Below are 25,387 nucleotides of genomic sequence, written 5' to 3'. Positions count from 1 at the left end.
CCTCTCCGCTTAAGGTATGTAAATAATGACAAGTTGGTCGGCGTTAAAATAAACTTAAATGACTTGGTCATTGTAATTATCGATTAAGTTAGTTTGAATCTATAAATCTGGATGGTACCACTCTTTGAGAGAAGAATAAATCATTCCTGAATGATACTCAACTTAACATTGGTTATAATTTTAAAAAAAACCCTTGGTAGATCACACAATGAAAGAAAATTTTGCTGTGTTTTGAATTGCTAGAACTAATATGAACTTAAAAGAAATTGAGGAAGAAGTAGATGGTAACATAAGCCCGAAACCAATAAGATTAGTCAAATTCAAGATACGGAGCCTCCTGAGTGTGATATTACTGTCAAAAGAGCACAAATACGTGGGAAAAGAGTTCCAAGAGCAGTGTATTATGAATGTGGTTTTGAGAAACATGTTGAAATTGATATCTGAAAACTCATTACTCTGAAGATTAGTGGTGCAATAATGCAAGGCTGATGGATTTCAATTGGGTTTTATAACTAAAATGGAACTTTTTTACTTCTGAATTGATCGGTGTGTATTTTGAATATTATTATGATTCAGAACGGAGAAAAAAAAAATTCTATGAAGTATTTTCACACCTGTTTGGCAGTCCCAAGTTAAATCCCGAAGATAGATATTATTTCCCTTTCATGTACCTATACCTTGATCTCCCTAACAAAAAGCAACAAACAAAACACGAATCAAAAGACTGATGTTTAAGACAATATATGGTTTCCTTTGGGTAATTAATGATGAAAAATGCCTACAACAAGCATTAATTTTGTAAACGTTGTTGTGCAAAACCAACAATGAGTTAGAAAAAACAGTGAAAAAAAAATAGTAACAGAAACTTTATTCCCCTCATATAACATTATCTTCGACCGATCTTCAGTGACACATGTTACTCGTCTCACCATCGCCCATAGCCCTCCAAAACAAGGGAGAGTTTCTCATTTTTGTTTTTCTCATTTACGACTTGTGCGCAAAAATCCATTATTACATCATACAAGAAGATTAGAGCGGTTATGAATATATAAATGTATATGTATATAAGTTTTATAGCAACAATGTTACTCTTTAACACATTTTACTCCTAACCTTCCACTCTGATCTGATGCCGATTACCAACAAGATAAGTTCGTCTTCAAAATTTATAGAGCCTAAATTTTTCCTAAGTTAATGATGATTGACAGAAAACTCTGTCTTTCTCTCCTCCAAAAATAAGGCTTATATCAACTCTGCACCATCACTTGTTGAGGTTAGTTGTCTACATTTATGTGTGTTTTCTTTCTAATATTGGATTTTCTTCAGTTACTTCCAATATTATAATATTGGATTATTTTTAGTCGCTGGTCACACACTTTTCATTTCTCTAGCAAGGGTCAAAGCTTTGAATATCTCTTTGAATTTTGAATCTCTATTTTTTCAATGCACTGGAATCTATTTCAAACGGATATTGCGAATCAAATATATGTGAAATCAGAATATCATACAACAAAACCGTAAATCCATGTCATCCTTTCCAGAAATCTTGCATTATTTACAGAAAATAATTTTTCCTTAAAATGGAGTTTCAAATTGGTCACTGCTCAAAGTAACTAGGATAAACTTATTCTTTTTAAAGAAACACTAGCATAATATAATAAAAAAATATGCACATATGTATAATCAAAAGCATAATAAGCTTACTTCATCGAACACAAACGCTCCAAAAGTACACTAACATTTGTAACTATACCTATGATGTATTATATTCCATCAAGGCAACTGTTCTTGCACTAAACAAAAACCAGATAAAGACCAAAGAAATAGAGGTTACCCAGACTCACATGCACATTACGATCCTGTTATTTCACGTAATTGTCGTTCTATAGTTGGAAGAAGCCATTCTTCTTCTTCTTCTTCTTCTTCTTCCTTCTCCTCGACTAGTTCGGCCTTTTTCTTCTTCTTGAGAATGAATCTGAGAACTGTGATGAGAGCCAATATCTAAAGCAGAAGTTCAACTAATGCACATTAGATATTTGAACAGAAAAATTCTCACCCTCGGGCACTGTTTAGCAGGAGTATCCTCTTCTTGTTTTGGAGATGAAAGAAATTGAAGGAACCATTCGTCACAAGGCTGAACTGGGGTTTAGTTCGTGCCCCGAAAGCTGTCAGAAATTAGAAAATAAGGAATATAGATATGATCGTGCCCCTGCAATTTGTTATCTTCCTCAGACCTGATTAGATTTGGCTTGGAAGGAAACTGAACCAAACGAACTTTGTATTTGTACTGTCGATTCGGAGTTCAAAGGATTCAGAAAGTTATGTCTGCGATGAGAAGATGACAAGTGGATGAATGATTCTTTTATTTGCATGCGCAAGTATGATTGTGCAAACGTCCCATGAATACATCTAAGTCAATCATCACCAATGCTTCGCTGCATATCATTCATCTCCTCCGACAAAGACAACACTGGTAACTGCATTTTCTGATTCATCAATCCACATTTTTGAGGAATATAACTTTAAAGAAGTTTATATTAAGCTGGACAATGGACTCCAAGACTGACTTTCCTCTGTAGCAACTTCCAAGGCAGCCTCGACATCGATCAGAAAACCATCACCTTTGTCACAAAAGACGAATTCTGAACTCTCAGAATCCACTCCAATTCCATGGTCATCTGGGCAAATATTATTGTTGGCAGGATCCAAATTCATGGGTTCCAAAAGAAAGACATCTTCCGGTTCCACGTTCCTTGAGAATTTCACTTCTAAAATTGATTCATCCTCACAAGCACGAAGAACTGGACGATCATCCGGCACCAAAACAGAATCCAAAAGAGCTTTTAAAGTATCACGTGCCTCCATCTTCGTCCCGTTCTCAGCACAGCGCACGATCTCGTCGTCACCAGCAGAGTTAAGTTCTCTGAAGACTCCTAAATCTCTCGGCCCTTCTTCTCTCAGGTCGTTACAATCTTGGAACATTTTAAATTGACAGTTGATTTCCTGGCCATCTGAAAAATCTTCTTCATTGGCTGCCTTCCTCGAGAAACTGCTACCAACATCCTGTTGAACGTGTGAGACATCTGACATAGAAGGCGAATCTATATTGTTCATTTCATTGGTAGCATCAAAGATTTCTCCTTCATTATTAGTAACAGCAATCAAAAACTTCTCATCACCCACGGGGTTGTCATTGCCTTCTTGTAAAACTTTGGTCTGGGATTCACATTCCATATCATTTTCGCGAGAACTCCTATGACCTGACAGCATAAATGCCTTGAGTGCAGAAGTCAAGGCATCGTCGATCGATATGTGTACTTTCTCTTGCACGGAAGGAACACCGCTGCTTGCAGTATCATCCTCCTCATTCAGAAATTCTGGCGCTTTTATGATTAAACCTGGAGAATCATCATTTAGCTTCACACACTCGTTGGCGACTTCGGTGCAGTCGAGTGATTCGTCTTGTTCGTCGTCATCTTTGTTATTGTTGTTGTAACAGCTGACTGGAACACTTTCATCTGAACAGCCAGGAGGACGAAGATCTGAGATTCTGTTTTCACACTGGGGTTTGAAAAACTGCGGTGTTGAAGAGATGGCATCCAACTGTTCCTCCACTCGCTGAAGCCTCATATCAATGGAACTGATCGGTTTCAAGATGCTCTCCTCGAATCTCGAAAGGAAAGCTTCCATTTTTCCCACTCTCAGAATTAGCTCATCCATTTTGTTTTCATAATCCTTTGCCGAGTTCTTGTTTTCCTGGTTTTGTTCAGTTCTCTCAGTTGATTTTTTTCCATGGTTCTGATCACGCATGGGCTTTGAGAAGGGTAGCAAAGCAGGAACAATCATGGGTAGGAGAGGATGTGCAGCTATGTTTTTTTCCTGGTTCAATGGAGGGCTCTGTTCTTCAAGCTCAACCGGGTCTGCATAGATATAAATCTCCTCTATGTGGATCCATTCCTTGGATTGGAGTGACAACAGACGGATTTTCAGAGACATGCAAGGATTTAAATCAGAAATTTCTGCCGTTGCCTCATGGTAAACCTGCCGATCTTAGAACCCTAAGAAATTGCTCAATTGAATGTCGACGAGATTTAGAAATAAGAGCAAGTTCTCGGTCGTTTACCTTAATCAGAGGAGATTCGGGGGATTTGATTTCCACCCAGCCATCTTCTTCACCGCTGGAGCTTGTTGATTTTCCAGAAACTTCGGTAGAAGCGGTTGAGTTCTTGAGACATTCTTCGCCATTGTCAACTCTCGGAAGGTCCACCGGCTTTTCCGTAGATCCACAACGGACTGTACAAAGGTATTCATCGTCTCCGCTCTTGTCGTCGAAAGAGTAGTATAGTTCATACACCCGCGCCGAGCTGCGCACGTAAACCCGGCGAATTTCATGTCTCTCCCTGAAAATAACTGTTCGCAAAGTGTATTAGATCGGAAGTTTTCAACGGCGAGAAGAATTAAGCAGTAGATTACAAACATGCGATTGCGCTAGTTCTAAGGAGAAGTTGATGGCTCGAAGGTAAGAAAACCTCAGATTTACAAGCGGATTTGAGGAGAATAGACAAGAATTCTCAAAATCAGGCATCGAGGAGAAAGAAAAACCTAATTTCGACAGAAGCAGAAACCAGATTTCAGCGGATTAACAAAGATCTGGCCCAACGAGGAAGATCGACGAGAAGAAAACTAGCGAGATCGCAGCCTCACTCACCGGTGATTTCACAGGGATCGGAATCCCCGCCAGCCGGTTTCCTCAAGAGAACGCCTCCAGCGGCGGAGACGGCGTCCTGCGCGATCGATTCCGAGCTCGAATCCAAGCAGACCGCATCGCGAAGCGATCCGCCGGCAATTCTCCAAGAAGATCCGCACGAAAATTTCTCCGCATCACCGCTCGCCATCGCCGCTCGGATTTTTCACAAAATTTGAAATCGGTCAAATGACGATGACCTAAATAAATTCAGAGCGCATCGCGGATCGATCCGCCGGCAACACTCCAAGAAAATCCGCACGAAAATTTCTCCGCATCACCGCTCGCCATCGCCGATCGGATTCTTCACAAAATTTGAAATCGGTCAAACAATGATGACCTAAATAGAAATCAGAGGGATAAACATCGCAATAGCCAATAGGAGGAGTTGATTCAAGGAGATTACAATCCTGGAAGACCGACGAACGAGGCAGCAAAATTAGACAGATCGCGGGCAAAAAATAGCCCTAATTGAGTAGCGGATCGGGGAGAGAGGAGGGATGTATATACACATACAGGAAAATTTGGAGGAGAGAGATGTCTCTACTTCTTCTTGAGGATTTTAGGGTTCTTGCACATGCGAACGCTGGAGGGGGTGACCTCGACGAGCTCGTCCTCTTGAATGTACTCGATGCAGTCGTCGAGGCTGTAGGTGAGGGCGGTGTCGAGGACGACGGTCTGCTCCTTGTTGGAGCGGACGTTGGTGGCCGCCTTCTTCTTGCAGACGTTGAGGGAGAGATCGCCGGGGCGCTGGTGGATGCCCACGATCTGCCCTTTATAGACCTCCGATCCCGGCGTGATGAACATCTGCCCCCTCTCCTGCGCGCTGAACAGCGCGTACGACGTCGTCGTCCCGTCCTCGAACGCCACCTGCAGAAAAATTCCCCTTTTTATTCTCCCTCCTTCCCACCCGATGATGATGATGATGATGATGATGATGATGCTCATGATCATGATGCTGATGATGAGGTTGATGCATAAGATGAATACGAAGGTGGTGGTTATTATGATTGTGATGGAGAAGATGAGGTTGATGCAGTTGATGAATCTGAAGATGATGATGATGATGATTATGATGATGATGATGATGATACTCATGATCATGATGTTGATGCGGTTGATGAATATGACGATGGTGATTATTATGATTGAGATGGAGAAGATGAGGTTGATGCGGTTGATGAATATGAGGATGATGAGGATGATGATGATGCTCATGATCATGATGTTGATGATGAGGTTGATGCGGTTGATGAATATGACGATGGTGATTATTATGATTGTGATGGAGAAGATGAGGTTGATGCTGTTGATGAATATGACGATGGTGGTTCATATGATTGTGATGGAGAAGAAGAGGAGAAAGATGCCATAATGATGATGATGATGATGTTTCTTAAGAAAAAATGATGGTGGCGATGATGATGATTTTTTGAAGAAATAATGATGGTGATAATGGTGATGAGGTGGACGAAGAAGATGCTGCTGCTAATGATAATTATGTGGAAGAAGAAGATGATGGTGCTAATGATAATGATGTGGAAGAAGAAGATGATAGCGATGATGATGATGTTTTCTAAGAAATAATGATGATGGTGATTTTTGAAGAAATAATTATGATGATGATTTCTTTAAGAAATAATCATGATGATGATTATTCGAACAAATAATGATGACGATACTGGTGATGAGGCGGAAGAAGAAGATGATGGTGATAATGCTAATGATGTGGAAGAAGATGGTGATAGTGCTAATGATAATGATGTGGAAGAAGATGGTGATAGTGCTAATGATAATGATGTGGAAGAAGAAGACGATGGTCCTAATGATAATGATGTGGCAGATGAAGATGACGGTGATGATGATGATGTTCTGTAAGAAATAATGATGATGGTGATGATGATGTTTTTTCTGAAGAAATAATGATGATGGTGATGATGATGTTTTTTCTGAAGAAATAATGATGATGGTGATTTTTGAAGAAATAATTATGATGATGATTTTTTCAAGAAATAATCATGATGATGATTATTTGAAGAAATAATGATGATGATAATGGTGATGAGCCGGAAGAAGAAGATGATGGTGATAATGATAATGATGCGGAAGAAGAAGTTGATGGTGATTATGTTCATGATGATGAAGAAGAAAATGATGATGATGACGGTGATCACATCGGTAATGATGATGAATAAGAAGTATAGGAGATTATGCTTATCATGATGATGATGAATTATAACAAGATTATGGTAATCATGATGATGATGAGTGTAAAGAATAGTAAGATTAAGATTATGAAGATGATAATGTGGAAGAAAACGAGATGACGGTGCTGATGATAATTACGATCGTGAATAATCACGATGATGACGATGTGGAGGAAGACGATGGTATAGTCAATGAACATCATGATCATGATTATGATCACAATGATGATGATGGTGATCATGATAATGACTATGACGAAGATGATGATGATGGTCATGATGATAACGACCATGATGAAGATGATGAATAAGAAGATGATGGTGATCGCGATGATAATGATGATGATGATGATGACGACAATAACTATGATGATGTGGAAGAAGATGATGGTGCAGTTGATGAAGATCAGGATCGTAATTATGATCATTATGATGAGGATGATCATGACTCGGATGATGATGAATAAGAAGATGATTGTTATGATGATGATCATCAACATCATAGTTTTTTGTACTATTATTATTATGATGATGATGATGATGATGAAGGGAGAGAGAAGGTGCTTGCCAGGGATCCTTGGTCTCGGGTGGAGATATCCCCCGCCCAGGGGCCGTAGCAGTCGAACACGGTGTTGAGAATGGCAGTGCCTCGAGAGGCAGTTAGGAGGGAGTTTCTCAATCCTAGAAGGCCTCTGGTGGGCATCTTGTACTTGATCAGTGACGTGCCCTCCGATCTGCGAAGAACCACCAACGGTCAGACAAGTTTCTAATCCTGATCAACAAGCCGGCTTACAGGGAACAGCAGCCGTCATCCATCACGGCACACGTCACGGTGACAGCAACATGACGGATGACGTGACGGTGACGAAATTCGGGGCCTGTGACGGTGACGCTGACGACCTAGGCGTGACAGTGACGGTGGGCCTTGGACGAGTGACGTGACGGGAAGGCCGTCACAGATGACGGCTGTGACGGATTTTTATAAACAACCAAAAAAGCTTTTAAATCGTTAGATTTAATCTTTTCGATGGCCAAGATTTTGCCACGTGGTGTCGCTAACTCGATTTATTGGCATTTTGCAGAAAAGTCCCTACATTAATTTGCTCGTGCAAAAGGATGCCGTCCAAAGATAATTGGAGATATACCCCTCCAATTCTCTCTCCTCTGCATGGTTGTTTTTCCCTTCACGCGTGACGGTGACGCCATCCGGTGACGGGGACGCCGCAAACCATGACAGAGACGCGAACGTGACGGATTTTTCGGAAATCCTCGGACGTGTGACGGGACGGTGACGTGACAAAACTTCCATCACATCACCGTCCATTACGGATCGTAATCCGTCCCATCACGTCCGGGGCGACACGTCCCGGACGTGCCGTTCCCTACCGGCTAAACTCTGAATAGCCAGCTTAAGTAGCAGCCTTGCTATTAGCTATAGCTTTTTTCACAGTCGTTGGCGTTTAACTCTAATAAGTTTTTCTTTGGCCAAACTCACCCCATTCCTTGCATGTCACACATCTGACCGCGCCTCTTCCCCAGAAGCTCCACCACAGGGCCCATGTACTCTTCCGGAACTTCCACCGTCGCAATCTGCAATCATGTTCGTTACAAAAACACGAAGATTTCAACAAGTAATTAGTTTTCTTTTTCTGATGAACGGATAGTTACCTCGAAGGGCTCCAAAAGCTGGTCATTCACGTACTTGTTGATGACCTTGGGCGGGCCCACCATGAATTCATACCCTTCCCTTCGCCTGTTCAGAGGGAATTCATGATTCGCAACTCATAAATTCATGAATGGTGGTGGAGACCAGTTTGGCCTTCCCCGTAACTCTCCTTTATATATCAGCAATATTGGGCTGATCACCAGTTTCGGATGATCTTCCTCTTTTCTTTGGAAAAAAAATGATTCATGGTTCATAGCTACGAAAAAAAGAGATTAGATGAACCTACATGTTCTCGATCAAGATGGTTATGTGCAGCGTGCCCCTTCCGCTGACGATGAACGTATCCGCCGTTTCACCATCCTCAACCTTCATTGCCAGGTTCCTTTCCAACTCTCGGTACAGTCGATCGCGAAGATTCCGGCTTGTGACGTATTTTCCCTTTAAAATTTATAAAAAATAGTAAGAAAAAAAAAATCCAACATCATCAGCTACCTTAGAAATCATACCTCGCGGCCGACAAATGGGGAAGTGTTAATGGAGAAGGCCATCTTGACAGTCGGTTCTTCGATCTTAATGGCTGGTAGTGGCTTTCCAATGAGTTTGTCTGCAATTGTCTCCCCGATCTACAGATGCATGAGCAAAATGATTAGATTTCATTGACGGCGATAAGCCCGGTGAGATTAAAAGAAACCCACCATTATGTCGCTGATCCCACAGACGGCGCAGATGTCGCCGGCCTCCACGGTCTCGGCAGGTACTCTGGAAAAGTTTTCATAAACAAAAAGCTCACTGACTTTCCCAGTCCTGCATTCGTCCTCTGTCGTGCATATCTACAAAAAAACAAATTCTGATGATTAATATCCTGATGCATAGGTTAATTATTTTCACAAATGCGTAGTTGGAAGAATGTTTCACCTTCACGTCCATGCCTCGCTGCAGCACCCCAGCATGAAGACGACCAATGGCTATCCGACCCTTATGCCCATCATATTCGGTGTTTGTAACCTGAATCATGAGGAAGGGATAGTTTTCATAAAAGTTTGAACGGAAAGGGAAGTTTGAACGGAAAATTAAATTGAAAAACAAGGGAAAAGCACTCACGAGCATCTGAAGAGCACCATCCTTTTCAATGCTTGGCTCTGGAATGCATCTGATAATGGCCTCGAACAAGGGTCCGAGATCATCTGCAAGATTATCCGGAGATAGTCCTGCTTTTCCCTTGATGCCACTGGCATATATCACTTGAAAGTCGCACTGTACAGAAGGCCACTCCCAAGTTAGATGCTTCATAACTAAAAATAACGTTAATATCTATCATGATAAAGGGACCTGTTCATCGGTTGCATTGAGCTCAATGAAAAGCTCGAAAGTCGAATTCACAACGAACTCGGGACGGGCTGATGGCCTATCAATCTTGTTCACTACAACAACAACTGCGTGGCCGAATTCAAGAGCTTTCTTCAGAACAAATCTTGTTTGGGGCATTGGTCCCTCGACAGAGTCTACCTGCAAAACATAACATCGGACTTTCCAGTCAGTACTGAACCTTTATCCGTAAACTCCATTCATATAATTATAATTAGTAAAAGATGAAATTTTAAATCATAAAAGGAATGTCAAAGAGTATTACCACCAACAGTACACCTTCAACCATGTTGAGGACTCGCTCTACTTCACCACCAAAGTCGGAGTGACCCGGGGTGTCGATAATGTTGATCTTTGTATTTTTGTAAGAAATGGATGTATTTTTGCTCAATATTGTAATTCCCCTTTCTCTTTCCAGGTCGTTCGAATCCATCACCCTCTCTTGCACGAGCTGATTGTCCCGGAAAACCTGAAACCATTAATGGATTAAAAAAAAGAAAATTCTGAGGCTATTCGTCGTTACTGAAACATTGATCTACGAAAGCATAATTTGAGGACTAATCTAAGAAATAAAAATCCTTCGAGGAAGAGTTCTAACATCAAAGGATGAGATGAAAACTTGAAGTTTTATTCCAGAATGAAGTTAGCATAAAATATATATTCTGAAATTTCCCCACCTTTGCTTGCCTCAACATAGAATCAACCAAAGTAGTCTTTCCGTGGTCAACATGAGCCACAATTGCAATATTCCGTACGTCTCTTCTCGTCACTAGCTGACTCTTCTTTCCTACTGGACAAGTAGATTTGAGAACGTAAATAGAATTTCCATCAATTCGGAGTGCCGAGAAATAAAGTAGTATTAATGAAAAAAACATTCACATAATTTATTAAATAGAAAGAGAGACCTAAACTACAGATCCGCACAGACTGAGTAAATATGATGTAAATTCTACGTGGTCAACCAGCCAAAATTCCCTCGACAACAAACTAGTTTAGGTCTTCCCGATTAAAAAGGTACAAAATAAAGCGCAATTTTTAAGAGAAATCTGGAATAACGGATAAAACAAAATTATTTTTCATCCAACTCCCGGCGCATATCATCAACAGAGACAAACAAACCAAGGACAGTAAATTAGAAAAACCCGCTCAGAAAATTGAGATTTAAGACGGAAGTAAAACAATTACGCAATTACAACAGAAAACCGAATGGCCAAAAACGGCAGAAACGCAATTACGACAGAAAATCAAACAAAATCATACCAGAGGCAGTGTTCTCCGTAGCTGGAGAGACAGAGCAACGGATCGCCTTGCGAGAGATGGCGCGGGAACGGAGGACAGCGCAGCCACATTTCCTTGCTTCTACAAGACGGTAGAAACCACCGCCGAGCGTCTCTTTCGGCCATCCGATCGTAGCGGAGTTGATCATCGAGCTCGAAGCCGAACGATAAGGCTTAATCGCGCCACCAAGTCCCATCGCCATCTCCATCGCGAGCTTCGCTGCTGGGGATGGTGAGCGGTACAGAGTAAAGATCCTCAATTATCCGCTAACGATGCTAGCGCTACGAATCTGGTTATATAGGCCAGGTGTCTGCTGCCCTGCCGGACCACTTTATCTCCTGCTCTTTGCGGCGCGGTGGACCTCTCTGAGCCGCTCAACTTTTCTGGCTTAACCTGCTCCACGATGCCACGTGTCTCTCTCTCCTATCTTCCAGAGAGAGCCCTGCTGACTTGTGGTCAGTGGGGCTTTGCGCTTTTTCTGAGGATAACTGCAATTTTTATTATTATTTGTTATCCTATTTTCTCAAGGAGATAATTTCCAAGTATACTGAAATAGACCTGTCCCGTGAGTCAAAAGGTTTCCACTTGTGAACTTGGAATATTGTTACTTCATTATTTTTTATTGTGTTTGAAGAGTATTGGAACTGATTTTTTGAGTTTGGAACGTTTTTTAAATCATGCATTGGGCGAAATTGCACACCAAGTGTGCGAAAATGCTGTCGCACCAAACCCCTTGCACATCATGTGGCGTAAATTTGTGAGGAATTTTTTTGCACTGCAAACCGCACAACTATATTTCCCGATCATCCGGGACGTGGGCGATGGATGGGACGGGATAAAGATCGTCCCGTACGATGTCCGGAATCAGTGCAGGGATGCAGACAGGACGGTTTGTCTGAGACCTCCGAACGAGACGGTTTTCATCCACTCGGATGAAAAAACCATCCCATCTGGAGGTCTAGGGACGAATATCTGTCCCGATTTTCGTCCAACCTTGTGGAGCACTAGTATAGTTCCGGATCATCCAGGATGTGGACGATGGATGGGACAGGACGAAGATCATCCTGTCTGACGTCCGGAATCAGTGTAGGGACGTGGACGGGATGGTATTTTTCTCCGAGTGAATGAAAACCGTCCCATCCGGAGGTCACAGGATGAATTTCTTCCCAATTTTTGTCCAACCTCGTGGACGGGACGATTTTTTCATCTTGGGACGAAAAAACTGTCCCGTCCGCATCCCTGCACTATGTACACAACATTTCTTAGTTGAGAGTTGGATTCAGACAAAGAGAGATGTGTGTAAGTGTATGTGAGAGAGAAATAGAGAGAGAAAGGTTAAGGGAAAGAGAGAAGAGCAAACGAAAGAAAGAGAGAGAGGGAGAAGTGCATGCAAGAGAAAGAAAGAGATAGAGGCCCAAGCGACAAAGAGAGGGAGAGGATCGTGTGAGATAAAGAGAGGGAGAGGAGCGAGCAAGATGGAAAGAGAGAGGGAGAGAAGAGTGTGTGTGTGAGAGAGAGAAGCAATTTTTTATTTACTTTTAAAATTTTTGCTCACAACCTCACATTCCCACAGCACATGCCTTTATGTTGTGTGCGATGGAGATTCTCTAAGGGTGCATGTGATGTGTGGTTTGAAATTGAAGTTGCACTACGCAACACACTAAATTCAAACTAATCGCGTGATGTGCACTTCTCTACTAACTAATATTTGATTTGCTAGATTTAAAGGATTTGGCTGACTACTTGAAATCAATTTTAATGCACGGTACAATTTAGTGAATTATGTAACGATACAGAGATCACTCATCCTTAAGCATGTGCTCTAAATATTTATATTTGAATGATACTCGAGAAATACATCAAAGTATTTGGATAGAACAACTCTATCTAGTCTCACTCATAGCCATTAGTGAGGAAGCTATAAAGATGTATCAGTGGATGGATGTCTTTGTTTCTACTATTGCTGATGAGGGACTCTAACAATCAGATTCAAGTAGGAATTGTGTGCTCGAGTTCCCGCTGAATAGGAGGACACTAAGTGCCATACATTAGTATCAACTGATATGATGGATTAAGGTATGACATTTAGCCTACAATAAGTCACTCGAGAGTCTTCAGTAGTTAAATGATTACACTTCATGATAGTCAATGAGGGTAAATGATGGATATTATGTGGTCATCAATCCAATCATTACACCATGGTTTGATTACTTTCATTAAAATAAATATGTATTCATTATTATTACCGTGCGATGTTTACAATGAAGCCCGTGAATAAGTGTAATGAAATATGATGATATCATAATACAATGATCACTAGTCATTAAACATGTATTTTAGAGTTCATAATCAATGGGTTTTTAAATAATAATTATAAATTTGAGTACATGTGGCCTGAGCTGCTATAGTGTAGATATCCGGACCAGAATCCAATATCAGCATCTAACACTGTGTTGTTTTCTCAAATATCAGATACCGGTTTGTCTGATTTTGGATATTGGGCTGAAAGTCAAAGGGGGAACACTCGCTCCTTTCCAGCAGTCTTTTATGTTATGCAATTTTTAGTGGCTTTGATTCAATTTTTTCCACCCGATTGATATTATACCATATTTAATATAACAACGTAGTCCCTCATTTCCACCAGATTGATATAATATCACATGTTCTATTTTTTCAAAAATCTTCACCACCATAAATGGAATCATCAACGGCCATCAAATCATTACCATTGTCGTGCATTTGATGCCCCATCAAATATCACATCTACAGTGACACTAAAGAAGACCGACGAGTACCAATTATCACCCAAGTAAAGAAGATAAATGCCAAACCTTAGTTAAAATGCATTCCCTATTTCAGTCATATTAGTACTAGTTTTGAAGGATAGCGCATAAAGTAAACGGGACTTTTTAGAACGGACGGAACGGGACTGAACGGACTTCCGTTCCGTTATTCGTCTATGAAATTTTGTTTCATCTATTTAGTCATTTGTCAATGCTTTGTCATCCTCACAAGTTCGTCATCATTATTCATTCCGTTATTCGTCCATTACAGAAAACGGAACAGATAATGGACGAATGGATGGCGAAGTAGAGAGAGAGAGAGAGAGAGAGAGAGAGAGAGAGAGAGAGAGAGAGAGAGAGAGAGAGAGAGAGAGAGAGAGAGAGAGAGAGAGAGAGAGAGAGAGAGAGAGATTTCCGTCACCAAAACGTCATCAGTCCGTTTTCGTCATATGTTCATCATTTTCATCATCCATCATCCGTTTCGAATGGCGGATGACTAAAAGCTCTCCGTTCAGTCATCCGGCCGTCTCTGGAACGACGACGGATGACGTATGTGAACGAACGGATGACGAGATGTCATCCGTCCTTCAACTCTAGATATAATTAATTTAAAATTGTTATTTTAGTGGTGTGCAGAATTCTAAATAGCCCGGCCCAGTTAAGCCTTATAAATAAAATTTTCTCGAGTTCCGAGAGCAGTGGCGATAAACTCGTCGTCTCCGACGATGATGCCATCAGCTTCGATCTCGAGCTCGCCTTCGCCATCGCCGATTCTTCTCCCGCCTCCGCGCACGAGAACGCTCCTTACTCCGTTGTTCTTCGCCCGCCGTCGATTGAACAGCGGATTCAGCGGCAGCGATTGCAGAGCGCGAAGAAAGACGCGATTGGGAGCGGCGGGGAGCGATTCGGAGTATGAATTCGATCGCGATCGAGCCATGGCGGCCCTGGAACAGCTCGATCAGCAGCTGAAAGCGCTGGCCGACAAGGAAACCCCTCCTCCAAGGAAAAAACCTCCACCTCCCGCCTCATCCTCTTCCTCAGGTACCGACTACCGCTCTAGAAACCCTAGAACGAGTCCAATAATCGATGAACGCCACTGATTTTCGATCATAGACGGAGATCTGCGGAGGGAGATGATCGAATTGAGAGCCGAAGAAGAGATCTCCGGATCGGCGCTCGCCGCCGCGGCCGTGGCGCTCTTCCTCCTCACTATCGTCAACAACGTGCTCTTCAGCGTGTTCGTCAAGCCCTCCGTCGACGGCTACGAGCTCGCTCCCCCCGCCCAATCAAAACCCAGCGCTGACTCGCTCCCCCAGCCGTCCGATCTCAGCCGTTGATCCGGTGGACCTCCCCGCTGTACACACGCGGTTTTGTTTTTTGAATTTGAATTCTAAGACTTTAATGGCGGGGCGGGGTTCTTTGACCCTTCATCTTCCTCGTCTCCTCGCGGTCAAACTCGGAACGCGGAGCCCGATTCAAGAGCTCGAATCCGCTGCTCGTTCGATGTGATCGCGGATTCAATCGACGTGATCTGATCATCCGCCATGGGAAATTGCTGCGCGATCTCGTCCGAAGCCTCGGAGAATCAGCAGAAGAAGAGGAATCGAAGGAGGAGGGGGAGATTGTTCTCCTTCTCCGCGGGCGACGCGCAGGCGAAGGAGAAGGCGATCTCCGTTCTCAGAGATCCTTCCGGTAAGGATCTGAACCGCAGGTACGAGCTAGGGCGCGAGCTCGGGCGAGGAGAGTTCGGCGTGACCTACCTCTGCACCGATCTCGGCAGCGGCGATCTCTTCGCCTGCAAATCCATCTCCAAGAAGAAGCTCCGCACCGCCATCGACATCGACGACGTTCGCCGCGAGGTCGAGATCATGAAGCACCTCCCTCTTCACGCGAACATCGTCAGATTGAAGGAGACCTACGAAGACGAAGGCGCCGTCCACCTCGTCATGGAGTTCTGCGAGGGCGGCGAGCTCTTCGATCGCATCGTCTCCCGCGGCCACTACACCGAGCGCGCTGCCGCCTCCGTCACCCGCACCATCGTCGAAGTCGTCCAGGTCCCAACCCTAACCCTAACCCTAACCCTAATCCCTAAACCCTAATCTTCGTCTTCTGCAGATGTGCCACAAGCACGGGGTGATCCATCGGGATCTGAAACCGGAGAATTTCTTGTTCGCCAACAAGAAGGAGTCGTCTCCTCTCAAGGCGATCGACTTCGGGTTGTCAATTTTCTTCTCCCCCGGTGAGTTGTGTTGAGATTCAAGCGGGTTTTCCTCTCGGGCTTTGTCGAGAATTCCTTTGGCAGGAGAGAAATTCCACGAGATCGTCGGCAGCCCTTATTACATGGCGCCGGAGGTTCTGAAGAGGAACTACGGCCCCGAGATCGATGTCTGGAGCGCCGGCGTCATCCTCTACATTCTCCTCTGCGGTGTTCCTCCGTTCTGGGCCGGTCTGTCTCTCGCCCAGTTCATCTTTTCTTGTTGAAAGATCTTGATTTCTTTGGGTTGATTCCTGATTCTCCGGTTTGATCCAGAGACTGAGCAGGGAGTTGCGGAAGCGATCATTCGCTCGGCGGTGGACTTCAAGCGAGATCCATGGCCGATGATCTCCGACAACGCCAAGGATCTAGTCAGGCGGATGCTCAACCCCGACCCCGCGAAGAGATTAACAGCCCAGGAAGTCCTCGGTGAGGAAAAAATCCTTGAATTCCACTCAAATTCATCCCGATTTTGACTCTAAAATTCGATCTTTTGCAGATCATCCGTGGATGCAGAACGCGAAGACCGCCCCCAACGTGCCTCTCGGAGAGACCGTTCGAGCGAGGCTGCAGCAGTTCTCCGTGATGAACAAGTTCAAGAAGATCGCGCTCAAGGTCGTGGCCGCGCATCTCTCCGTGGAAGAGGCCTCCGGTATGAAGGAGATGTTCGCGATGATGGATCTCAACAGCGACGGCGCCATCACCTTGGAGGAGCTCAAGATCGGGCTTCGCAAGCTCGGCCAACAAATCTCCGACGCCGACGCGAAGATCTTGATGGAAGCGGTGCGTACAACTCCCCCCATCGCTAATCTGAGATCGGAAAGAGGTTAGAATTCGAGAATTTGCAGGCGGACGTCGACGGGAACGGCGTGTTGGATTACGGCGAGTTCGTCGCGGTTTCCGTTCATCTGGAGAAGATGGGGAACGATGAACATCTGCGGAAGGCGTTCGCGCACTTCGATCGGAACAAGAGCGAGTTCTTGGAGATTGAAGATCTACGAGAGTCTCTCGGCGAGGAATTGGGGCAGAACAGCGAGGCCGTCGTCAACGCCATCATCCACGACGTCGACGCAGACAAGGTTTGCATGTTCTTCCGAAGAACCCTAGAATTCTTCATAGGAAATAAAATAACTGATCCTACTGGTACGATAAGTATAGCGGATCCTGTGGATATTAGGATGATAAGACTAGTCAATGCCAGGCGTTCACGTGACACGTCATGGTGATGGCGAAAAATCTGTCACATTCTCATCACCAGCCAACTATTTATGGCGAAATAGTTGGCCCCTGACGATGACGGCGACGCTGATGAACATCCGTGACTGTGATGTGATGGTGATGGAGGTCCTCGGATTGGTGACGTGACGTCACGTCACGGATGACAGATCTGTAAAAACATTTAAAAGGTCAAAAAAACCTTAGAAATTTATCTCCTTAAAAGAGAGAACTGAGCGTGGAATTTTCGTCACCTGTGACGGTGACATCGTCTGGGATGACACGTGCGGTAACACATGATGAGAATGTGACGGATTTTTTCAAAAACCTGGGACGCGTGATGGGGCGTGGACTTGACGAAATACTCCTTATGTCCTTGTCTGTCACCGTTCGTCATCCGTCCCGTCATGTCCGGGCCATCACGTCCCGGACGTGCCGTTCCTACTCGGAATTTGGGATTTGTGGTTGAAATTTGGTGTGGGATTTCGGCAGGACGGGCGGATCAGCTACGAGGAGTTCGTCGCAATGATGAGAGCGGGGACGGATTGGCGGAAGGCGTCGAGGCAATACTCTCGGGAGAGGTTCAACTCCATCAGCCTGAAGCTGTTCCAGGACGGAGCTTTGCAGCCACGGTGATCCTTTTCGTTTTTTTTTTGTTGGCTGCTGATTTGATTTGAATGGATGTGCTTGACCCGTAGAAAGTAGCAGGTAGAAGCGATAAGAACCAGATTTTTTGGGGACAATTGAAGGCCGTCTACGGGAACCTATTCCACTAACCTATTCTGGGTCAATTGCGAGAAAATAGGATACGGTGAGAGGACCTTCCGGGCTAGTGTAGCGTGATAGGGTGGTGCTGAGAGTCGGAGGGTGTGATGAACCGCCTTGAGTTAAAACTCTTTTGTGAGGCGGATGCAGGTCCATCTACGCGCTGGTTAGCTGGCTACGTGGTTAGCTCTATGGTTGAATCTAGATGCGGAAAGATGAGTAGAGTTGTGTGCTTGCAAGGTGTTTGGGACAGTTCTGAGGTCCAATACTAAAATCCCTAGACTCACCAAAGTGATCTATTATTGGACTGTCCTATTTTTAGGGCTTTGGAGGAAAGAAAAATAACTGAAATTTAAAACATTTGAAGAAAATTAAGCAAAATAATTATAATAAGTGAAGTTGGGATCCAAATATCTTGTTGTTGGTGATAAGTATGACATTCAACCTTTGATAGGAGGTGGCAGGGTTGTGTGAGATGTCACCCTAGGGTTGATGATTCAAGTGGCAAAGAGGGATCCTGGGTGACAGATCGAGAGGCAATATGACTAATATGCAAGCTAATGGTGGATTGATAACCTCTCCGGGACATCAATTTGTGGAATCAGCTGAGAGAAAATAGCAGGGAAAATTTTGAGAAATTACGAAATGATCCATTTGGGCAGTGCCCTACTTATAGGGCCTTGGATGCGAGAGAAAAAAACTGAATTTTTGACAGTTTAAAAGAAAATTAAGAAAGAAAATTCATGGATCATTGGTTGGTGATGACGTGGCATGACCCAGGTACCAATCATCTGTAATGGGGGTATCTATTTGAATGGTGGAATGATCATCATGTAAGGGGTGGAATTGGGTAGAATGAATGTGGTAAAACAGGGTGAATGAGGTGGAACGGCTGAAGGGATGGAATGAAAGAATGAGTGGAATTGACAACAGGGGTGGATGGAAGCTTATTGAAATCTTGATCAGCTCGGCACAATTATAACTTGAAATCCTGAATTTCTTACCATTTCATTCTGCCCCGATTTTGATGAGCTGTTCATTATTCTTGTGAGTTTATCTTCATCTCGTTCTAATTTTATGGAGAGGTTTTCTCTTTGATTTAGTGTATTCTTTTCTTTTGTTCCCTGATTGTGGAAGATATCTGAATGATCCTCAAATTGTTCCCTAATTGAACGTTACACCAGCAATGTGAGAATCACATTCTGATTGGTTTTGGTTTTTTATCAATGATTTATGATTTCTGACAAAGAATCGCCTGCTCTGCTGAAAATTAACTAAAAATTACAAAATACGCAGGGATTTGATTAGTTTTCCCCTTCTTGCGCAGAGACTCCGAAGTGATCGAAGATCATGGTGGCTTCGATGATCACCGTAAACTACGATAATATGATGATCAAAGGGAAGATCGTCCTCACAGCCATGCTAGATGGTTTAAAAGATTAAACCATGACCGCAGTTTATGCCCTCCTGTGAATGACTACAACCAAATCATAATTTTCCTTGAGAGAGGTAACCCATCACCAAGTGAAGTATGAAGGACAGCTTTCAACAATCCCCTCACACTCTCTTCATCTCTTGAATTAGTTTTGATTTCTAGGTATCTCGGAAAATCAATTGGACATTGTCATGAGCAGCCTCATCATGGACTGCCTTGATGGGGGACCATCCTGCTTCGAAGACCCTGGCGAACCACTTCGTTGAGTGAGGGCTCACGCACGAGATCCTGCCTTCGGAGTACCCGGCCTAGTCAATGGGCCACAAAGGTTTGACATTATCTTTCCTGAATTTTCCTTGTTTAGTCAGCCTTATATGTCGGTCGCGTATGTGTTTGTTTTTGTTTATTTGCACGTGCTTGGACCGATGTACGGACCTACATGTTTGCGCGTGTGTTAGTGCATGTGTGGGCATGTTAGTGTGTCTCTCTCTCTCCTATTAGGGGGTCCTAAATACTTTTAATTGGGCCTTCTCCCCTTTATTTCTAAGGGCCCCCCTATAAAAAGTGGGGCCCGCCCATAGGAAGAGAAGAGAAGAAAGATTGAAAAAATGTGATTTTAGAAGGATTTTTCCTATTTTTTTGTGTTTTTTTAGTTTTTGTCATATTTATGAAAATGCCACTACGATGGTAGGAGAGAGAAAAAACCCTCGACTTCGTCGGAAACCGCCGCCGTCTTCGCCAGAAATTGCCGTCGCCGCCGCCTTCACCGGAGTTTTGGCCGTCGCTCTTGAGACTACCCAGTGCCGCCCACGGTCGCCTAGCGCCTTTTGTGGTCGCCCAGCACCTTCTGTGGTCGCCTAGCGCCTTCCACGGCCGCCCAACGCCTTCTGCGGTCGCCCAGCGCTGCTCGCAGCCGCTCAGCACCGCCAACAACCCCCAAGTCCGCCGGCGGGCGCCTAGGCCACCCATGGCCGCCCAGGCTGGAGAAGTAGCCCAAACCACCGCAGGCGCCCCCCGTTGCCGTCGTAGCCGCCAGCGGTCGTCGCCGCAGCCGCAGCGGCTGCAGCTGCCAGCGACCGCTGGAGCAACTGCCCGCGACCGCCGCAGCAATCCGCAGCCACGTAGCAGCCCGCAGATGCAACCACTGCCGTGGCCGCCAGCCCCAGCCGAGCAGCAACGGAGGTCACAACTGCCATCATCAACTGCGTCTACGTGCCTCGCCGCCACTGCGCCACTATGTCTCGCCGCTGCTGCGCCTCTATGCCTTGCTGCCGCCGTGCCTTGTCAATGCTGCACTGTCGTGCCTTGCTACCACTGTGCCTTGTCGCTGCCGCACTATCGCGCCGCTGCACCATCGCGCTGTTGCACTCTCCTACTGCCGCGCTTTGCCACTGCCGCGTTGCCGCGCCAGCGGACCCTATTGCCGCCGCGCCACACCATGCTGTGGCACCTTGGCGTTGCCGTTCTGCTACACTGCCCTGCTCTGTTGGCGCCACACTGCCACACCCACTCGTTGCTGCTCTGTCACCGCGCTGCCTCCGCGCCATGTTGCAACCGTTTCACCGTGCCACCTGCACTCTATTGTCACAGTGTACTGTTGTTGTTGTGCCCTTTGTCGCGCCCATTACTACAACCGTTATCACACCCATCACCGTCCTTTATTGGGCATCCGCACCTACCTGCGCTGACATCCGGCGAACACGCTACTCGACTTCTACTGTTGCCGAATCAGGCATTCCCACGTCTACCGCTACTGGTACGCTCCTAAACTCCCACTCAGTGTTATATTATTTCTTTTAGTGCCTCCGAAACATTTTCTCCACGGGGGGGTTTAGATTAATGATAGATAGGATTCATGTTTCGGGATTACGATTTCAATAGGTACACCCTTGGTTGAAACTGTTGAGGGCTTACGCAAAAACGACAGTAGCCGATCTTGCACCGTCGGCCTTTAACTCAACGTCCGGATCATCGGGAGCCTAATGTCATTTCCAGGTCACGCTTATCATAGTTGAATGTTCGTTGATGTGCGTTGATGCCAGATTTATACTTCTTAGTGATTTCATCGATGTATCATCACTTGCATGATGTCCACATTAGTCGTCTTCCCTACATGACACGACTGCCCTCACCCTCCCTGTGTGTAACACGAGCCGTTCGATCTCGACATCCGTTGTGTTACATCAGGCCTGTTCAATGACCTAACAAGAGACAAAAAGAAGTAAGTTTCTTGAAAATATAATGATCTCTTGCATTATTTTCTTTTGGACGAACCACACGAAGTATTAAAGATAGTAAATTGAAGATATTATGGTGGCGCATGTGAGCAGACACCACCAAACGAGCCGCCTAAGCCCATGGCATCGTCTCGCATCATGACATGTCTCCAACACCGGTTCCAGACCCAAAACCCAACTGCCGCTTAATTTTGATAATTGTTTACAAATTTCGCAGTTGTTTTCTTTTCCCCCCACCTATAATTAGGCCTGAGTTGTTGGAAGAACACATGCATTCCTTTCTTTGAAAATGAACTAATCTTTCTTTAGTTTTCTGGGAGAGGATGCCCTAGCTCTTCCCGCGCCGCCCCGTTGCCTACTCCACCACCACCATCACCTGCAACGCCCATTGCCAGAGTGCCCAACGCCTACGTCGGAGGTTGCCCGATCACCAGCTGCGATCCCTGGCCTCCCCTCCTCTCCGCCACCATCCACAACTGCCCCACGACTCCACAGCTGCCCACTCCGCCGCTGTCCATCCGCACCCGGCTCCCTGCGCGTGTCCGTGAAGCTAGCCCGCACCTGTCACGCCTCGATCTCCTGCGGGTACCGCCCTTGGCCACCCACGTCCCGGCCACCCTTCCACGCGTCCCAATTGCCCACGCCTCCAAATTCTGCGCGTGCGTGAGCACCTGGCTACCCACGTCTGTCTCTCTCTATGCGCATGCTTGTGACCGACCGGCACCATTCGCACTCCGATTGCCTGCACACCCCAACCTTGGTCGCCCGCGTCCTGGTCGCCTTCGAGTGCCGTCCTCTTCCACCCACGCCCCTGCAATATGCGCACACACCTCGGGTCGCCTGCACCGCATTAACCCGCCGGCGCACCCGACCCCTGCGCATGCTGCCCTTGGCTGACCGTACCCTCGTCGGCCCATACACTAACTCGGACAGCCCATGCTGGTGCCCCAACGTACATCGCCCCAGGCACCAACGCCGACGCCCTACGACGACACCACCCTGCTCACGCACGCACACACCATCAGGTTGGCACCCGAGGTGCGGTTCCTTCCCTCCACGGGGTCCCCAATTATCTCATTTGGTGCCTTCTCTATTGTTTCCACCGCCGTTGGGTTTAGTTTTCTTTAGGTGTGTGTCTCTCAAGACTCAGCCACCGAATAATTGACTATAGAGCTTTGTTTTTACGGTACGGTGGTGAACGGGCAGTCCTCCTGACCTCAACGAGGAAAGGGGCTGTGCCATCATCGAATTTTCTCCTGAATTAAATCTTCGATTTCGATAGTGATAATTTGTCGCATGTCTGTGACGGTCATCATTCCATTAGCTCATTATTCATAGTCACCCGTCACCCCATCGTCACCTATTGGTCCTGCATCATATTATTAGTAGTGTAAGTGAATTTTAAAAGAGAACATGCCTGATTCCATGGAGCGCTTGACCATGAGATTTAGCCATTTGAGTCAACAAGTAGTATCATTAGTCCTGAGAATAATAAGACATCTCAAAGAAAACATGCCCTGTAGCACAAGTATTGGCCCCTACTTTTAGAAAAGATGAGCATCTCTCTTGAATTTTACTCATCATTATTCATGAATAAAGATTAATTTCCACACTTTAACAATATTGTTTGTTTGATATAATAACATTTTGTATCCCATTCCATGAATGTTATTGTGAATTGGTCCATACAAATACGTGAATTTTATTGTGCAAGTGGTCCTTATACTTTAGACACAATAGAGGTTTTGCAGATGGATGATTGTACTTTGACTATAGCTAATGTAACACGAAGGGTGTCGAGTCGAACGACTCATGTTGCACCATAGGGAGAGCGGGAACATCAAGTTATGCAGCCGTGATGAATAATGCAAGTGTAATGCAAATGATAACTTGACGATAAAATCGATGAGAAGAATGACACCCAACGTCGGCAAACACCAACAAAAACTACGTCACGACAAGCAGGACCTGGGAATGCCAGTAGGCTCCCGATGATTCAAACGTCAGGTTGAAGGCTGATGGTGCGAGCACGTCTACTACCGCTAGTGCACTCACCCTCAACAACCCCAACCAAGGATGTAACGATTGAAATCCTAATCCTCTGAACATGGATCCTATCTATCAGTTGATGGATATTATGTGGCCGTCAAGCCAATCCCAAAACTGTGTGACGACACTACGGACAGATAGTTGGTGCTCTTTGGAGACAGAATTCACTAAATTGATCCATACGAATCCCTGAATGGTATTATATCTAAAGGTCAATCAGGTTGATTCAAGTCATGGTTGTATAAGTGATCCACTGACCTGAGACACCAAGGACATCTGGTGAGTGGACGATTACATTTTGACTATGACTTACGACCCTCTAATCATGGGATTCAAATAAGTTATAGATTGGATTTAGTAAGAAGCTTATGGAGATGATTGAGTGGTCAAGATGGGATCATCCGCCCTCGGTATAAGAGGATATTGACTCAAGGAAGACGATGTTGAAAAATCCCTGGCCAGGGTAGTGAGGATATTGGAGAAGGCATTCTCTAATGATCCCCGTTACGCATCAGTACTAATCGAATGACGTAGTAGGGTTTGACGATAAACCATACCCTAAGTTGTTCGAGAGTCTCGCGCAGATGATGGATTATACATATACGGTAACCGATGACGGTAAAGGTTACATGAGAGAGTTCAAGACTACTCGGTATCTTCTAGAGCTCGAGGTGTAGCTTGGCACCCCAAGGGCTGGAAACTTAACCTATCGATTGGGTTAAATTGATCCATATTTAATTAATCTATATCTTGATATAGTTAATTAATAAGGTTGGTCAATAAATGTTTTTAGTCCATTAAAGTTATTAACTAGAACGATACATGGGCCCAGAGGGTAACACTCACAAGATCATAAGGGCATTGGTGGATATATTTTACTTTGTAGGGTTTTTGAGAAAAACCTTGAGTGAAATATAAAGAGGGAAATGGGTCTCATTTTAAGCACCCATGCAAGCTTGATTTGAGAGCCCCTCCCTTTCTCCACTATCTTCTCCAATCATCCAAGGAAGAGTGTCTTCATGGTGAGGAGATCTTCAAGATTCTCAAGAAGAGTTGAAGAAGAAGACTTGGAGATCCAAGTGCCGAGTGATCGCGTGGATACTTCAAGAGGCCGGACGTGTGAACAGCTTCAGAACAATCTTGGAACGGCAAAGTCAAGGGTGAAACGAGTTCCCCAAAAGGTAGTTTTAATGTTATTGTTTTAAAGATCAATTGTGAATCGGTCGACACGCTTCCGCATCCATGGAAATGTGTTTTCCACAAACGAACCAAGGCACTAAACCCAACGATATACACACGGTGAGAGTGACTAATTTCCAAGTGCATAAAAGAATATGTTAAGCCGAGTACGCATTTTACTATTGTAGAACATTTATGTTCGACGCTTTT

The 25,387-nt window shown here is 44.8% G+C and overlaps 4 protein-coding genes across 8 annotated transcripts; 2 read left to right on the top strand and 2 right to left on the bottom strand.

Annotated features, from left to right (window-relative positions):
- Positions 1-1,680: 1,680 nt before the first annotated feature.
- On the bottom strand, positions 1,681-4,948 carry LOC144702018 (40S ribosomal protein S27). The gene is made up of 3 exons (XM_078573876.1): positions 4,709-4,948; positions 4,124-4,410; positions 1,681-4,041 (listed from the first exon to the last, which is right to left on the bottom strand). The coding sequence occupies exons 1-3, from the start codon at positions 4,893-4,895 to the stop codon at positions 2,533-2,535; spliced, it is 1,983 nt and encodes a 660-aa protein (XP_078430002.1). The 5' UTR covers positions 4,896-4,948; the 3' UTR covers positions 1,681-2,532.
- Positions 4,949-5,085: 137 nt separating this feature from the next.
- Positions 5,086-11,542, bottom strand: SVR3 (elongation factor family protein). Of its 2 annotated transcripts, none has more exons than XM_078573874.1 (13): positions 11,243-11,542; positions 10,660-10,772; positions 10,248-10,451; positions 9,947-10,123; positions 9,719-9,871; positions 9,533-9,622; positions 9,313-9,447; positions 9,124-9,240; positions 8,904-9,055; positions 8,620-8,704; positions 8,447-8,541; positions 7,520-7,685; positions 5,086-5,614 (listed from the first exon to the last, which is right to left on the bottom strand). In XM_078573874.1, the coding sequence occupies exons 1-13, from the start codon at positions 11,466-11,468 to the stop codon at positions 5,288-5,290; spliced, it is 2,040 nt and encodes a 679-aa protein (XP_078430000.1). In that variant the 5' UTR covers positions 11,469-11,542; the 3' UTR covers positions 5,086-5,287. The 2 variants fall into 2 exon arrangements, with proteins under 2 accessions (XP_078430000.1, XP_078430001.1); XM_078573875.1 differs by having other exon boundaries at positions 10,660-10,769.
- A 3,184-nt stretch (positions 11,543-14,726) lies between these two features.
- Positions 14,727-15,473, top strand: LOC144702015 (uncharacterized). Its single transcript, XM_078573873.1, has 2 exons — positions 14,727-15,084; positions 15,157-15,473. The coding sequence occupies exons 1-2, from the start codon at positions 14,769-14,771 to the stop codon at positions 15,378-15,380; spliced, it is 540 nt and encodes a 179-aa protein (XP_078429999.1). The 5' UTR covers positions 14,727-14,768; the 3' UTR covers positions 15,381-15,473.
- A 106-nt stretch (positions 15,474-15,579) lies between these two features.
- LOC144702014 (calcium-dependent protein kinase 20-like) lies at positions 15,580-21,800 on the top strand. 4 transcript variants are annotated; one of them, XM_078573870.1, is made up of 11 exons: positions 15,580-16,097; positions 16,159-16,282; positions 16,346-16,489; positions 16,574-16,726; positions 16,797-17,080; positions 17,146-17,376; positions 18,005-18,144; positions 19,605-19,786; positions 19,862-20,040; positions 20,404-21,468; positions 21,594-21,800. In XM_078573870.1, exons 1-8 carry the CDS (start codon positions 15,588-15,590, stop codon positions 19,660-19,662), a joined length of 1,644 nt encoding a protein of 547 aa, XP_078429996.1. In that variant the 5' UTR covers positions 15,580-15,587; the 3' UTR covers positions 19,663-19,786; positions 19,862-20,040; positions 20,404-21,468; positions 21,594-21,800. The 4 variants fall into 4 exon arrangements, with proteins under 4 accessions (XP_078429996.1, XP_078429997.1, XP_078429995.1 ...); XM_078573871.1 differs by having other exon boundaries at positions 19,875-21,468; XM_078573869.1 differs by having other exon boundaries at positions 19,862-21,468.
- Positions 21,801-25,387: the final 3,587 nt, after the last annotated feature.

Source organism: Wolffia australiana, chromosome 4 (genome assembly GCF_029677425.1).
Source record: "Wolffia australiana isolate 7733 chromosome 4, ASM2967742v1".
NCBI classification, from domain to species: domain Eukaryota; kingdom Viridiplantae; phylum Streptophyta; class Magnoliopsida; order Alismatales; family Araceae; genus Wolffia; species Wolffia australiana.
The sequence above is the reverse complement of the archived record's forward strand: the minus strand, read 5'-3'. Positions and strand labels throughout refer to the sequence as shown.

Coding starts and splice junctions, on each gene's coding strand:
- LOC144702015 (XM_078573873.1), top strand. CDS start 14,769: ATGATGCCATCAGCTTCGATCTCGAGCTCGCCTTCGCCATCGCCGATT. Junction 15,085..15,156: donor CGCCTCATCCTCTTCCTCAG/GTACCGACTACC, acceptor TTTCGATCATAG/ACGGAGATCTGCGGAGGGAG.
- LOC144702014 (XM_078573871.1), top strand. CDS start 15,588: ATGGGAAATTGCTGCGCGATCTCGTCCGAAGCCTCGGAGAATCAGCAG. Junction 16,283..16,345: donor GTCAATTTTCTTCTCCCCCG/GTGAGTTGTGTT, acceptor TTCCTTTGGCAG/GAGAGAAATTCCACGAGATC. Junction 18,145..19,604: donor GACGGAGCTTTGCAGCCACG/GTGATCCTTTTC, acceptor CTTCTTGCGCAG/AGACTCCGAAGTGATCGAAG.
- LOC144702018 (XM_078573876.1), bottom strand. CDS start 4,895: ATGGCGAGCGGTGATGCGGAGAAATTTTCGTGCGGATCTTCTTGGAGA. Junction 4,411..4,708: donor CGATCCCTGTGAAATCACCG/GTGAGTGAGGCT, acceptor CTTTGCGAACAG/TTATTTTCAGGGAGAGACAT. Junction 4,042..4,123: donor CCGAATCTCCTCTGATTAAG/GTAAACGACCGA, acceptor TAAGATCGGCAG/GTTTACCATGAGGCAACGGC.
- SVR3 (XM_078573874.1), bottom strand. CDS start 11,468: ATGGAGATGGCGATGGGACTTGGTGGCGCGATTAAGCCTTATCGTTCG. Junction 8,542..8,619: donor AGCTTTTGGAGCCCTTCGAG/GTAACTATCCGT, acceptor ACATGATTGCAG/ATTGCGACGGTGGAAGTTCC. Junction 5,615..7,519: donor CCCGAGACCAAGGATCCCTG/GCAAGCACCTTC, acceptor ATTTTTCTGCAG/GTGGCGTTCGAGGACGGGAC.